The sequence below is a fragment of the Gekko japonicus genome, unplaced genomic scaffold (assembly GCF_001447785.1).
Source record: "Gekko japonicus isolate JY-2015 unplaced genomic scaffold, Gekko_japonicus_V1.1 scaffold2393, whole genome shotgun sequence".
NCBI classification, from domain to species: Eukaryota; Metazoa; Chordata; class Lepidosauria; order Squamata; family Gekkonidae; genus Gekko; species Gekko japonicus.
In genome coordinates, this window is record NW_015164730.1 from 249,569 (window position 1) to 264,736 (window position 15,168).

Consider the following 15,168-nt stretch of genomic DNA (forward strand, 5'->3'; position numbering starts at 1 on the left):
CTCCGTGGCTTTCTCCCCTCCTGTGATTACTTTTTAGACGGTTTCAGGTGGGTAGTCACGTTGGTCTGCGGTAGAAGAGCAGAAGATTCGAGTCCAGTAGCACCTTAAAGTCCAACAAGATTTCCAAGGTATCAGCTTTCGAGAGTCAAAGCCATGGTGTTTGACAAAGGGAGCATTGAGACTCAAAAGCAATGCTCCCCTCTAAGCTGCGGAGGTTTTGTGAGCAAGAATTCCGCTTTGTGAGCTGCCGGCATTAAAGTTGTGAGCGAATGATTTTGGCTGCTGCATAAATTAGTTTGCTCTGGAGCCTCATCCTTCCTGAGCAGAGACAAAAGTGCGTGAGCCGGAGGCTAAATAAACTGTGAGCTAGCTCACACTATTTCCCGCCCCCTTTTGTTTTATGGCTGCGAGAGTTGGACTATAAGGAAGGCCGAGCACCGAAGAATAGATTCTTTTGAACTATGGTGCTGGAGAAGACTCTTGAGAGTCCCTTGGACTGCAAGAAGATCAAATCAGTCAATCCTAAAAGAAATCAACCCTGACTGTTCCCTGGAAGGCCAGATAATGAAAATGAAGCTCAAATACTTTGGCCACCAAATGAGAAGGGAGCACTCACTGGAGAAGACCCTGATGCTGGGAAAGATTGAAGGCCAAATTATCCAGTATCCAGTTCCCACAATTGCAAATGGCGGCAGATCATGCCTTGCGAGGGTCACACTCTCTGATCAGTGTGAACATCACTAGAGCACCCATGGAGGCTAAGACATAGCACAGGACACAAAGCAAATGTAGCTGAAAATGCCCTGAGTTTGGTGTAGATTAGGAGCGCGGGCTCTAATCTGGGACTCAGCTTAGCGGGAACACTGCTCAGAAGGCTATACCCTGGAAATCCCATTGGTCTTTAAGGTCCTACTGGATTAAAATCTCGCCCTTTTAAGGCAGTTGTTCTCAAGCCACAGGTCATGACCTCACAAGTGCAGCATCACAGGTGGGTTGTACGGCTCAAGCTCTTGAGCTGAGAGGACACACTGCGGGACCAGGTGGGGGCCCCCCCACTCTTTCTTCCTAGCAATGAGAGACAAAAGGGCCATATCTCGTGTTTGCCAGCCTCCAGATGGGACCCGAAGATCTTTCGCTATTACCATTGATCTCCAGATGACCAGGATTAGTTCTCCTCGAGAAAATGGCTGCTTTGCCGGGTGGACTCTGTGGCATTAGAGCCTGCTGAGGTCCCTCCCCCCCTCAAACCCCGCCCTTCCCAGGCTCCACCCCACAGATCTCCAGGCATTTCCCAGCCCAGAGCCGGTGACCCTGGCAGATCCCCTCCTTCGCCCCTATTCATCCCTGTGGGCTTGGCTTGCCGTCAGCCACCTCCACCCATCGCCTCTCCAGATCACACAGCTGAGACCTTGCAGTGACACAGTGGCGGGGTGCCAAAAGGTAGACTAAGCTTAGAAATGGGGTTCTGCTGCAAAAGAGCTTGATACCCACGGCTCTCTTAACGCAACATAAGAAGCCAATGTTGGATCAGGCCAATGGCCCATCCAGTCCAACACTCTGTCACACAGTGGCCCAAAATACCAGGGGCCATCAGGAGGTCCATCAGTGAGGCCAGGACATTAGAAGCCCTCCCACTGTTGCTCCCCCCCCAGCACCAAGAATACAGAGCATAAGAACATAAGAGACGCCAATGTTGGATCAGGCCAATGGCCCATCCAGTCCAACACTCTGTCACACAGTGGCCCAAAATACCAGGGGCCATCAGGAGGTCCATCAGTGAGGCCAGGACATTAGAAGCCCTCCCACTGTTGCCCCCCCCCCCCCCCACCAAGAATACAGAGCATCACTTGCCCCAGACGGAGAATTCCTATCAATGCCTTGTGGCTAATAGCCACTGATGGACCTCTGCTCCATATGTTTATCCAGTATCCAGTTCCCACAATTGCAAATGGCGGCAGATCATGCCTTGCGAGGGTCACACTCTCTGATCAGTGTGAACATCACCAGAGCACCCGTGGAGGCTAAGATATAGCACAGGACACAAAGCAAATGTGGTAGCTGAAAATGTCCTGAGTTTGGTGCAGTGATTAGGAGCGCGGGCTCTAATCTGGGAGAACCGGGTTTGATTCCCCAATCCCCCACATGCTGCTGCTGGTGTGAGCTTAGGTCAGTCACAAGTTCTGTCAGAGCTGTTCTCTCAGGAGTAGTTTCTGTCAAGAGCTCTCTCAGCCCCATCTACCTTCCCTGGTTGTGGAAGTCTAGAGTAATTGTGTGGAGGGGAAGGGAAAGGGGATTGTAAACTGCTCTGAGACTCCTTCAGGTAGTGAAGGGGAGGGTATTTCCAATCTCCTCCTCCTCCTCCTTCTCCTGGTCTTCCCCTGTGTACCAAAGTGGCTAAACTTTATGTTCTGTCGCCTTATCTCCAAGGTTGTCACAACGGGATATCGAGCCAATGAGTAAGGGGTTTAATTTCTCAAGGGTCACGTGGAGCAAGAACAACTGCCCCCTCTCTGGCTGCCTCGCTGTTGAAGCACTGATCGGTACCAAATGTACCAAGGCAGATTAATCCCCCATTAAGAATAACCCCTTTTGTTGTTGTTGTTGTTTTTCCAGTACTTCAACAAGGCATGAAGTTGGCTCCATGTGTCACCTAGGTCGTACATTTATATATTAGCTGGGCAAGCAGCAATGCCTTTCGTTCTTTGTTATTACCAAATGTCTAGTGAGGTGAGCTAATAAGTTTGGCTGAGTCGCACAGATGGTGGGAATACACGGGGCCGGCTCGGAAAAGAACTTGGCCAACTCCCCCCCCCCCCAAACTTAATTTTGAAAAACAAACACGCTCTGCAGGACTGGGCAGCCGATGGCCGTCCTTCCTGCAGGGAGCCAGGAACTGGCAGCAGAGTGGCACACCGTACACACCGCACAAGGGAACTGGCCAGCCAGTTCCACTTCTTTTCTCTCCCCTCCTCCTTCCCGTTTTCTCACCTGTCAAGCAGGGTTTTATTTATGCATTTAAAAAAAACATATTCAAAAGACAAAGGGAAGAAGAAATCTATAGGGCACCCTTTCTGATTGGCGTATGGAGCAAACTGGAAACGATGAATGGTTTTCCAGTGAAATTGTGCGATAGCCTTCGGAGAATTAGTAAAGGTAAAGGTTTCCTTGCTCGAAAGCCAGTCGAGTCTGACTCTAGGGTCGCGGTGCTCATCTCCGTTTCAAAGCCGAAGAGCCAGCGCTGTCCGAAGACGTTTCCGTGGTCATGTGGCCGGCATGACTAAACACCAAGGGGCACGGAACACTGTTACCTTCCCACCGAAGGGGTACCTATTTATCTACTTGCAATTTCTTGCTTTCGAACTGCTAGGTTGGCAGGAGTTCGGAGAATTAGACACTAACATTACTGGCTGGGGAAAATACGGGCACCTAACAAGTCTCCAGGTTCACTTCGTTGAAAGTTTACACATGCAGACAAAGACTCTCACACGCCCTGGTTGTGGAAGTCTAGAGTAATGTAAAGATTGCGCTGGAACCTGTTTTCAGGTTCAGGGGCATTTCCTAATCTTGCCGTTCACGCTGCCGCCGCAGTCTTCTTCTGTTCTTGATGTCCTCATGCATGCCTCTGTGTATCTGCGCTAAGTTGTCAGATCTCGCCATCGTTCAAATTTACTCGCTCGTTTCACAGGCCGTCGCCCCACTGATGGAAGCATCAATCCCAGTGAATCGTTTTTTTCAATTTTCTGCCACCCCAGTCCCCGGTGCTCTTCCGCCACTGGCAGATGTGTGCGAGCTCACGGGCTCTTCCGGCCCCCTGCAAGGCACTTTGCATGAAAGATTCGGTGGCCCTGTCTATAGAAAGGGAAGATGACCCGCAGCAAAAATTGATTTCTGGCACTGGTTCGGGTCTATGTGGCCTTTCTCCTACCCCAAGGGAGAAGGGAGAAAGGAATATCTCTATTATGTGTGTATTCATGGTCGGGGAAAGCATGTCACCCCTTGGCTGAAGAGACTGAAAAGCAAAAGCTGTGTTCACTTAGCAGCACTGTGTTTGGGGAGGGGAAGGGAAAGGAGTTTGTAAGCTGCTCTGAGACTCTTGAGTGAAGGGCAGGGTATAAATCCAATCTCCTTCTCCTCCTCATCCTCCTTTTCTTCTTCTCCTTCTCCTCCTCCTCCTCCTCCTCCCAAGCAGTGCTTAAAGGTCATGTGCAGGAAGCCCGTGATAGCAGGTAAACGAATCATTAGCATAACGTATGAAGAAGAAGAAGAGAAGAGATTGGATTTATACCCCGCTCTTCACTTGGAGTCTCAGAGCGGCTTACAAACTCCTTTCCCTTCCCCTCCCCACCCCAGACACCCTGTGCGGTAGGTGGGGCTGAGAGAACTCTGACACAAACTTTTCTTTTTCAAGGACAGCTATGCCAGAGCTTGTGACCGACCCAAGGTCACATCAGCAGAGTGGGGAATCCAGCCCGGTTCTCCCAGATTAGAGTCCGCGCACTTAACCACTAGACCAAACTGGCTCTCTCTGCACGGGCAGGATGCAGCTCTGCTGTTTCTAAATACGTGACAACCAAGCCAGCGTGATGCAGTGGTTAAAGTGTCAGACTAGGATCTGGGAGGCCCGGGTTCGAATCCCCACTCTGCCATGGAATCTTGCTGGGTGACCTTGGGCCTGTCACAGTCTTGCAGCCTAACCGCTCAAGATTGTCACGAAGATTAAATGGAGGAGAGAAGAGCGATGTAAGCCATTTTGGGTCCCCACTGGGAAGAAGGTTAGGGTATAAATACAATAAATAAGTAAAATGTTACCATGTCCCGGCTAAGGAGGCAAATTCACAGTGAGGATCCCTCCTTCAGTTTGGCCGCCTTGCTGGACTCTGCTCACTTGAGGACCGTGGTTTTGAATCTGCTGTGCTAGGGCCATGTATTCTAGCAACCCTGACACAGGGTTTTTGTGTTTCCCATTCGGTTTCCTACCCTGAACTGGATAGGCCAGGCTAGCCCGATCTTGTCAGATCTTGGAAGCTAAGCAGGGTCTGCCCTGGCTGGTATTTGGATGGGAGACCTCCAAGAAATATCAGGGGCACAATGCAGAGGCAGGCCATGGCAAACCACCTCTGAACGTCTCTTGCCTTGAAAACCCCACAGGGTTGCCATGTCAGCTGTGATTTGATGGCACTTCCCACCACCACCGTTCCGTTTCCCATAGGCTGTTGATTTTTATTTGTTTGGTTCCCCTCCACACACACCCACACTCTGCATTCCTTTTTTCTCTCCATAGTACTGCTTCTGTACTTCTTGCAAAATTCTCTCTCTGTGTGAATGATATTTTTGAATGAATGATTGGTGTAGTGGTTAAGTGCGCGGACTCTGATCTGGGAGAGCCGGGTTTGATTCCCCACTCCTCCACTCGCAGCTGCTGGATGACCTTGGGCAAGCCATAGTTCTGGCACAGCTGTTCTTGAACAAGAGCAGTTTCTGTCAGAGCTCTCTCAGCCCCACCCACCTCACAGGGTGTCTGTTGTGGGGAGGGGAGGGGAAAGGAGATGGTAAGCCACTGTGAGACTCCAAGTGAAGGTGGGGTATAAATCCAATCTCTTCCTCCTCCTCCTCCTCCTCCTCCTCTGAATGAATGAATGAATGAATGAATGAATGAATGAATGAATGAATGAATGAATGAATGAATGAATGAATGAATGAATGAATGAATGAATGAATGAATGAATGAATGAATGAATGAATGAATGAATGAATGAATGAATGAATGAATGAATGAATGAATGAATGAATGAATGAATGAATGAATGAATGAATGAATGAATGAATGAATGAATGAATGAATGAATGAATGAATGAATGAATGAATGAATGAATGAATGAATGAATGAATGAATGAATGAATGAATGAATGAATGAATGAATGAATGAATGAATGAATGAATGAATGAATGAATGAATGAATGAATGAATGAATGAATGAATGAATGAATGAATGAATGAATGAATGAATGAATGAATGAATGAATGAATGAATGAATGAATGAATGAATGAATGAATGAATGAATGAATGAATGAATGAATGAATGAATGAATGAATGAATGAATGAATGAATGAATGAATGAATGAATGAATGAATGAATGAATGAATGAATGATATCTCGGCATCATTCATATGACACGTGGGCGCTCTTTATTCTCTTCAATTGTAGAAAGAACTGTTTTTAAACTGGGATTAATTAGGAGATGTGTAACTTGTGTGTGTGTGTGAACACATATGTATATTTCCAGGAGTTAATTAGAAACCTTTCTGTAAAGAACAGTAGTCCTCAAAGGAAGTTGTCACCCAAGAGAAAGCAAGGTTTTGTCTAGGAATTCACTATCTCTGTTCCTCCTGCTTTTGTTTCTGTTTCGCTTGTTGGCTAAATAGTACAACTGGGTTGTCGTTTTTTAATTATTTGAGAGCCGGTATGGTGGTTAGAATGTCGGACTAGGAACTGCGAGACCTGGGGTCAGACCCCCATTCCGCCATGGAAGCTCACTGGGTAACCTCGGACCAGGGACTCTCCGCTCGACCTACCTCAGATGGTGGTGGCAATGCTCCCTCTAAGCTGTGGAGTCCTTGTGAGCAAAAATTCCACTTTGTGAGCTTACTGGCATTAACGTTGTGACCGAGCGATTCGGCCGCTGCATAAATTAGTTTGCTCTGGAGCCCTCCTTCCTGAGCGAAGACAAAAATGTGTGATCTGGAAGCTGAAAAACTGTGAGCTGGCTCACACTCAGCTTAGAGGGAACACTGGTGGGGAGGATAGAAGGGAAGAGCGAGAACAGTGTTGTAAGCTGCTTTGGCCTCCCGCCGGGGAGGAAAAGTGGGGCATAAGTAAATATAGATTTCCCAAAGTACTGCTGAGGCAGCGGCCCTCTTTTCCCAAGTAGCGGCGCAAAGATGTTTGATACTTGTGTATCCCGCTTGTTCAAACAGGCTTGAAGTATAATTTAAAGACCTCAGGTTTGGGTTGTGTTTCATTTCTCCTTAAACTCTGCCCTCCCCAGGCTCTACCCGCAACTCTCCAGGAATTTCCCAACCTGGAGCTGGCAACCCTGACACCAGATCGGGTTTATCATCCCCAGATGTCACTGAACCAAGGTCTAACCTCAACGCAGTGTCATATGGTGACAATTCTGAGGTGGTAGAGTAGACTGTGGGCTGCCATGGCGCAAGCGGTTAGGACGCTGAACTGCAGTCCGGAAGGTCGGTAGTTCGGCAGTTCGAGACCCGAGTGCCGCGTGACGGGGCGAGCTCCCGCCTCTGGCCCCAGCTCCTGCCCACCTAGCCGTTCGAAAGCCAGAAACTGCAAGTAGATGAATAGGTACCCCTTCGGTGGGAAGGTAAACAGCGTTCCGTGCGCCTCGGCGTCTAGTCATGCCAGCCACAGGACCACGGACAGCGCTGGCTCTTCGGCTTGGAAACAGAGATGAGCACCCACATCCCTAGAGTTGGATTCGGCTGGCTTTCGAGCAAGGGGAACCTTTAACCTTTACTAGAGTATACTACACCCTGACCTGGATGGGCCAAGGTAGCTCAGTCTCATCAGATCTCAGAAGCTAAGCAGGGTCAGCCCTGGTTAGTATCTGGATGGGAGGCCACCAAGGAAGTCCAGGGTTGCTGCATAGAGGCTGGTGACGGCAAGCCACCTCTGAACGTCTCTTGCCTTGGAAACCCTATGGGCTCACCATAAATCTGCTGCGACTTGACAGTGCTTTCCACCAGCAGAGTACTGGTTTGGACTGTGGATGCAATAGGCTGCTTTAGAATGCTTCTATATTGGGGGGGAACCTCTCTGCAAATAACAAGGTAGCACCCCCGGGGGAAAACGTTCGGGCCTAGCTTGCTGCCTGCTGAGCTAGTTTTCTACTTGGAGGGATTTTTTAATGCATTGTGATGTAAAAAATCTTTTGAATTATGGTGCTGGAGAAGACTCTTGAGAGTCCCTTGGACTGCAAGGAGATCGAATCAGTCGATCCTAAAAGAAATCAACCCTGACTGTTCCCTGGAAGGCCAGAAACTGAAGCTGAAGCTCAAATACTTTGGCCCTCAAATGAGAAGGGAGCCCTCACTGGAGAAGACCCTGATGCTGGGAAAGATTGAAGGTCGAAGAAGACGGGGACGGCAAAGGATGAGATGGCTAGACAGTGTTATCGAGGCAACGAACATGAAATTAAGCAAACTCCGGAGCACGACGGAAGACAGGAGGGCCTGACGTGAGGTGATCCATGGGGTCGCGAAGAGTCGGACTCGACTTTGCGACTGAACAACAACAAAAATGTAAAAATGCATCCAGTCCACCTGCAGTCTGTAGTAGTACGGTCCATTTGCCCCCTTAGGTCTCGGCAACCTCTTTACCAGTGTTCCCTCTAAGCTGAGTTAACGTGAGCTAGCTCACAGTTTTTTAGCCTCCAGCTCACACATTTTTGTCTTAGCTCAGAAAGGATGGCTCCAGAGCAAACTAATTTATGCAGTAGCCAAATCACTTGCTTACAACTTTAATGCCAATAGCTCACAAAGTAGAATTTTCGCTCACAAGACTCCACAGCTTAGAGGGAGCATCGCTCTTTACTGCCTCATGCTGCTACCAAATGTAGACTGGGCCTCCGAAGACCATCCAGGAAGTCTCTTTTCCCCACTGCAGGGCAGCCGCTCTGTGGAAGCGGCCCAGCTGATGCCTCTAGTCCTTAGAGAGGAGTTGTGTCTTCTGTCTCAAAAGGGTGTGCCTTTTGATTATGGATAGAAATGTAAATGCAGCAAAAGGAGCCGGTGACTTTTTATAGGTTGTCTTGATGGTGTCTTTTTATAATGCTTTATTTATAGAGAGAGAGAGCCAGTTTGGTGTCGTGGTTAGGAGCGCGGACTCTAACCTGGGAGAACCGGGTTTGATTCCCCACTTCTCCACATGCAGCTGCTGGAGTGACCTTGGGTCAGTCCCAAGTTCTCTTAGAGCTGTTCTCTCAAGAGCAGTCCTCGAAAGAGCTCTCTCAGCCCCACCTACCTCACAGGGTGTCTGTTGTGGGGAGGGGAAGGGAAAGGAGATTGTAAGCCGTTCCGTGAGACTCCTTCGGGTAGTGAAGGGCGGGGTATAAGTCCAATCTCTTCTCTCTCTTATATTGTAAGCTGCCTTGAATTCTGCAAGGGAGATAGGTGCCTAATAAATGTTTAAAATAAATAAAGCAATTAACTTTTAAAGAATGGGCAGATTTTTTAAAAAAAATAATAATAAATAGAAGCCACATGCATAAAAAGGGAACTTTTATCATGTTTCTTACTATTGGCGGTTTCTTCAAAGCTGTTAACCACTTCCCCAGGCATTAGTGGTTCTGTTGTCTACATTTCATCCATACTATTGAAAAAATTGTTTGGGTACTTTAAATAAGATGGAGACACTTGCTAGTTTTTTTTTAGGATGATTTTTGCCTCCTTATCAAATAACAAAGCTAATGCAAGCTAATTGAAAGTTGCTCCCCCCTCCCCTTCTCTCTTTTCTGTCTTGTCCTTTTTGTCAGACTATTTTGAGAATTGTGGTTCTCGGTATATGGGACTACATTGAAAACAAAATAGAGGTAAGTAAACGTATTTTTCGTCTTTTAATAGAGTCCCCATCCTCTGCAATGTTTCTTGGCGCGACTAAGGTTAACTTGCACATTAGCACACCCAAATGAGGAAGGTTCCCCGGCCCTCCGCGATCCTCATCCAGATTTCTGACTCTGCAGTAAAACGAAGCTGCCGGAAGCCGCTGCAACCCCTCCCCCAACAACATTTTAAGTATTAATTGGACTGCTAGTTAGACAAAACCGGGGAAACCCGAGTTCAAGTTCCCCACTCTGCCACAAAGCTCACTGGGTGACCTTGAACTAAGTTGCCCTCTCCCAGTCCAGCCCACCTCACAGGGTTGTTGTGAAGATAAAATGGAGGAAAGGACACATGAACACATGAAGCTGCCTTATACTGAATCAGATTCTTGGTCCATCGGAGTCAGTATTAGTTGTAGATTTTCTGGGCTGTACAGCCGTGGCCTTGGCATTGTAGGCCCTGCCGTTTCGCCAGCAGCTGTGACTGGCATCCCCAGAGATAGAACACAGAAAGAGGGAGTACTCTCTGTGTCGAGAAACGTCAGGTCCTACAATTTTATTTATTTATTTGATTTTTTTTTTACCCCGCCCTCCCTGCAGGCAGGCTCGGGGCAGCTTACAAAAGATGAAACAAAAAACAATTATAACAAAGATAAAACCATATAAAACCATTATACACAGTCTGATGTCATAAAGTGCTAGCTAGTTAGTTGTACTGCCAAGACCACGGCCCTACAGCCCGGAAGATCTACAATAACTAATGAACTCCGGCCGTGAAAGCCTTCGACAACATATCGGAGTCGGTATTGTCTGCTCAGACTGGCAGCAGCACTCCAGGGCCCCAGGCAGAGAGAAATCTTTCGCATCGCCTACTGCCTGGTCCTTTTTTAACTGGAGGTGGCAGGGATTGAACCTGAGACCTCACGCATGCCAACTGAGCCACAGCCCCTCCCCGAGGCAAAGAAAAAGAAACGATGTACATGGAGCCGTGGGGTAACAGAGCAACAGGGAGAGTGGGATGAACTTCACTTGTGGTTGTTAATCCAGAAGGTACTGGGACCCTGCCCTATTTTGCGGTTGTGTGCCAGGGCTCAGGACTAGGGATGTGCATTCGGTTCATCTGAACCGAATGCACCCCCAAAAATGGCCCATTCAGGCCCCTTTCGGGCTGCTGCAGGCCGATTCAGATTCTCTGATCTGAATCGGATTGCCACCGAATTTCTTTTTCCCCCCACCATAGAGAACAATGGAGGTGATGGGGGCAACCTGTTTGGGGGGACATAGAATTGGACCCCATGGTCCAATGGTCTTGAAACATGGTGGGTGTCTTGGGGAGAGGCTCCAGCAGCTATCCTGCGAGTTTGGAGCCTCTCCCTCAAACCCCCTCCCCTCCAGCCCCCAGAATATACCCTATGTTTTCGCCATTACTTCAATGGCCCATAGGATATAATGGGGCCGAAACTGACATTCGGCTGGCCGAAAGACTCCCCAATTGGCTCGCACTGCCGAAATTGACATGTCGGAGACTTTCTGCCGGCTGAAATTGATTCTGCCCAATTTTTTGCACACCCCTACTCAGGACTTATGCGAATGCAGCTCTACATTAACGAAATGAGCAAGCCTGCCCTTCAGCTTTTCCGAGAAGTTAACGGTCTGTCTGCGATTAAGCTTTTATTTAGATTGTTGTTTTAGCAACTGCCTTTTACGTAAGCCGCCCTGAGCCTGCTCCGGCCAGGAGGGCGGGGTATAAATCAAATAAATAAAAGTGTGATAGCTCCTAAAAATAGATTGACAGGGAATTGGAGAGGGGCGGCTAGACTTAGACACGACACTTGCGTAGCTGACGACAATCAGATAGTCCCTTTCTGTAAAATATGTGTGATTGTGACTCATGACGCCTTCCTCCTGCTAGGTATTTGATGGTGCTGTGATCATCTTATCCTTGGCTCCGATGGTGGCTTCTACTGTGGCTAATGGCCCAAACAGCCCATGGGACGCCATCAGCCTCATCATCACCCTGAGAATCTGGAGAGTCAAGAGAATCATTGACGGTGAGTCATCTTTTTCCGCCTGTTTAAAAAAAGCACAACCCTCTTTGAAACCTCTCGGTGGGCCTTCGCCTCGCGCTTCTTTGAAGCGGGAAGCCAGCGTTTAGTCGGCTGGCTCGGTTGGATGTGGTGGGCAACTCATCCGCCTGCTTCTGCCTCAGCTCGGGTTTCCTGTTTCAAATAGGATGGCTAGAACTCTGGACCGAAATTTCCAGTCGCCTGGAAAACTTGTTGGCTCTGGAGAGTATAAAATGCAGGTTCAAAACATTGTTCTCGGTTTGGAAACCAGGATACCCAAACCAAAAACCCAAAGAGTAATTAACACGTGGAATTCAGTGCCGCAGGAAGTGGTGGCAGCTATAAGCATAGACAGCTTCAAGCAACCACAAGCATAGACATATGGAAAAGAGGTCCATTAGTGGCTATTAGCCACAACATATAGATGGAACACTATGTCTGGGGCAGTGATGCTCTGTATTCTTGGTGCTTGGGGGGCACCTGGAGTTCTGGCCCCGCTGGCGGACCTCCTGAAGGCACCTGGGCTTTGGCCACTGTGTGACACAGAGTGTTGGACTGGATGGGCCATTGGCCTGATCCAACATGGCTTCTCTTATGTTCTTATGGTAGAGATAGCAGGTGTTGGATACAAAAAACTGGGAAATGGGTGCGTGGAAGCAACAGCCTCTTGTTTCGTACAAGTCCAGGCCAGCCAGAGTCAATCCCATCATTTAAGTTGTATTGATTTAAAAAGGAGAGTCGGATTTGCGGTTAGATTGCTCCCTTCATACATATTTATTTATGTTGTTTATAATCCACCTTTCTCGCTGGGATGCAAGCCGGATTACACAGAGTGAGTCAACACAAGAAGGGACGTTCAATACACAACGCAAGAGTATTAGGGTTGTAGAACCAACCAGAAGTCTAAAAAACAGGACTGAAGCAAACTGTAGGTGTTAACACAACACATTAAATGATGCAAAATTACATAAGAGGATCCAGTGTACAGCAAACTGTACACAGGAGCATAAACCACAGTCCCTAATCGTTTATCCCAATAGCATTGTGAATCATTTTGTACAATGCTACCCTATTGCCTGTGTAGAAAAGCCCTCTTGAATCATTCAATTTTGAGTTGTTTATGGAAAGCCAGGAGAGTGGGGAGCCTTCCTGACCTCCTCAAATGGGCCATTCCACAAGGTGGGGGGCCACTGTGAAGAAGGCCGAGAAAGAATAGCCAGTACTTAAATGTTAGCATGGTAACTGTTGAGCACCTGGTGGAGTGACTGTGGAATAAGAGTATATATGGCTTTTTTGGTAGAAAAAGCCCAGCAGGAACTCATTAGCATAATGTATTTATTTGCCATACCCAACAGCAGGAACTCGTTAGCATATTAGGCCACACCCCTGACATCACAGCTTATTTGCATATTAGACCACACCCCATGTTACCAGAATCCAGCCACACCCATCTTTTGCTTCTTATTCTCTTTACCTTGTTTGTTGTCAAAACCCAGGGTTGTTGTTTTTTTTTGGAAGCAGGAACTCCTTTGCATGTTAGGCCACACACCCCTAATTGTAGCCAATCCTAATGAGCTTCTGCTGTTGGGTGTGGCCTATTATGCTAATGAGTTCCTGCTGGGCGTGGCCAACTCGGGAGCCAGCTGGAACTCCGTCCCTGTGCGTTCCTGCCCAAAAATAGCCCTCTGTGTGTGTGTGTGTGTATTTCGACAGGCTTTCAAGCAAGGGAAACCTTTACTTTATATATTTGCATGCAAAGCTACCTTATACAGAGCCATATTGTTGGTCGATCTTAGCTCAGCATTGTCTTCTCTGCAACACACTGCCTCTCCTGGGTCTCCAGCAGCAAAAAGGTCTTTCCCCGAATCCTCCTACCTGGAGTTCCTTGTTACTGGAGAAGCCATGGTTTGAATCCACAACATTCTACATGTAATGCTCTTATCACGGCGCCGCACCTCTCCCCAAGTAAACAGGACTTCAAGCTGAAATAAATGGGACTCAAAAAGGTGTCATGTTGACTCAATCATATATTGTATTTATATGCACTTCTAACATGCCATTCAGAACTTTACCCTGAGAATACGTATGAAGTTGCTTTAGACAGAATGAGTACCATTCATCCATATTTCGTAATGCTGACAAGGCAGAGGCCTTTCTGAATACTGGTCTCTTTAGCATTTTCATTTTTGTTGCTTGTGTATCTGTATTGCGCGGGGGGGGGTGTCTTTTCGGCATGTGTTTTGCTCCCTCTAGTGGTCAGTTCAATATTACATCACTGTCTGGCATATCTCCCTGTAGATGTGTGCCGATGTGTGCCGGCCACAGCAGAGTGAACTGCAGGTTTTCATGCCAGACATACAGCAATGTAATGTCGAATCAACCACTCGGGGAAGCAAAACACATGCAGAAAACAGGGGGAAACCCCAAAGCAATAGGTACACACAAGAGAATGCTTCCTGATTCTTTCATTGGAGATGGCAATTGTTACTTTCTTAAGGACCTGGCTAAGCTGGGACCGGGCTACTTTTAAAGGATTCTTCCCACAGTGGCTAAGCAAAGGTAGACTTTTCAGGAAGCCAGTGGGGTTGCTGCACTTATTATAGCTACGGCTGTCTTTCCCCATAAGCTCACAGACTGCTTTGTTGTGGTTCCTAGCTTACGTACTGCCAGTAAAAGTGGAGATGGAAATGGTGATTCAACAATACGAGAAGGCGAAAGTCATCCAAGACGAACAGCTGGAAAGACTAACTCAGATCTGCCAAGAACAAGGGGTAAGGCCCAGTTGTGTGCACAAGAGCATAAGTAAGCAGTTTAACAGTGATGCTGAATGGAATGTGTGTTTTCATAGAAAGCAAAGGTCAGCTCTGCATATGTGTGAACACAGCTGTATATACAGACACTTTCAGAAATACATTAAATGAAAGCTCATTCCTGGGTACAGGTTAACGGAAACGCTGTATTCTGCAGCCTGCCTGATTTTTGTGCAAAAACCGTATTCTGCAGCCTGCTTGATTTTGTGCGTTGCTTTATTGGGTTGTGGCAAGACATAGCATGGAGAGAAATCGAGAGTTAAACGAGCGTCTACCTCTGTGTGGGGCCTGCGGAACAGTGAATGTGCCTAAGTTTGCACACGCAAGGTCAAAAAAGGGCACCCACGGTTGCGAGCGAGCGATTTGGCCACTGCATAAGTTAGCTTGCTCTGGAGCCCCATCCTCCCTGAGCTGAGACAAAAACCTGTGAGCTGGGGGCTAAAAATCTGTGAGTTGGCGCGCACTCAGCTTAGAGGGGACCCTGCCGACGGTGGGAGTGGAAAGAGGCAGCAGGACGCTCTCCCCAGCCCCCTCACTCGGGCCAGCCCAGCTAGCCCGCCCGCTCACTGCCACCCCACTACTGAGCAAGGCAGGCATCTCCTGCTGCTGGGACTGCGGCCATCTCCGTCACCGCCGCTCTTCTGGATGTCACTGGCTGGGAGTGGGGGG

General features: G+C 48.0%; 1 protein-coding gene across 1 annotated transcript in view; it reads left to right on the forward strand.

Moving 5' to 3' along the window:
* The window catches only part of TMEM266 (transmembrane protein 266), a gene marked incomplete at its 3' end in the record, with an annotated part of 50,127 nt that extends 35,667 nt beyond the window's left edge, over positions 1 to 14,460 (forward strand). The window contains exons 5-7 of the mRNA XM_015409612.1: positions 9,558 to 9,614; positions 11,536 to 11,674; positions 14,345 to 14,460. Of these exons, the coding sequence (XP_015265098.1) occupies positions 9,558 to 9,614; positions 11,536 to 11,674; positions 14,345 to 14,460 (312 nt within the window). The remainder of the gene's footprint in view (positions 1 to 9,557; positions 9,615 to 11,535; positions 11,675 to 14,344) is intronic.
* Positions 14,461 to 15,168: the final 708 nt, after the last annotated feature.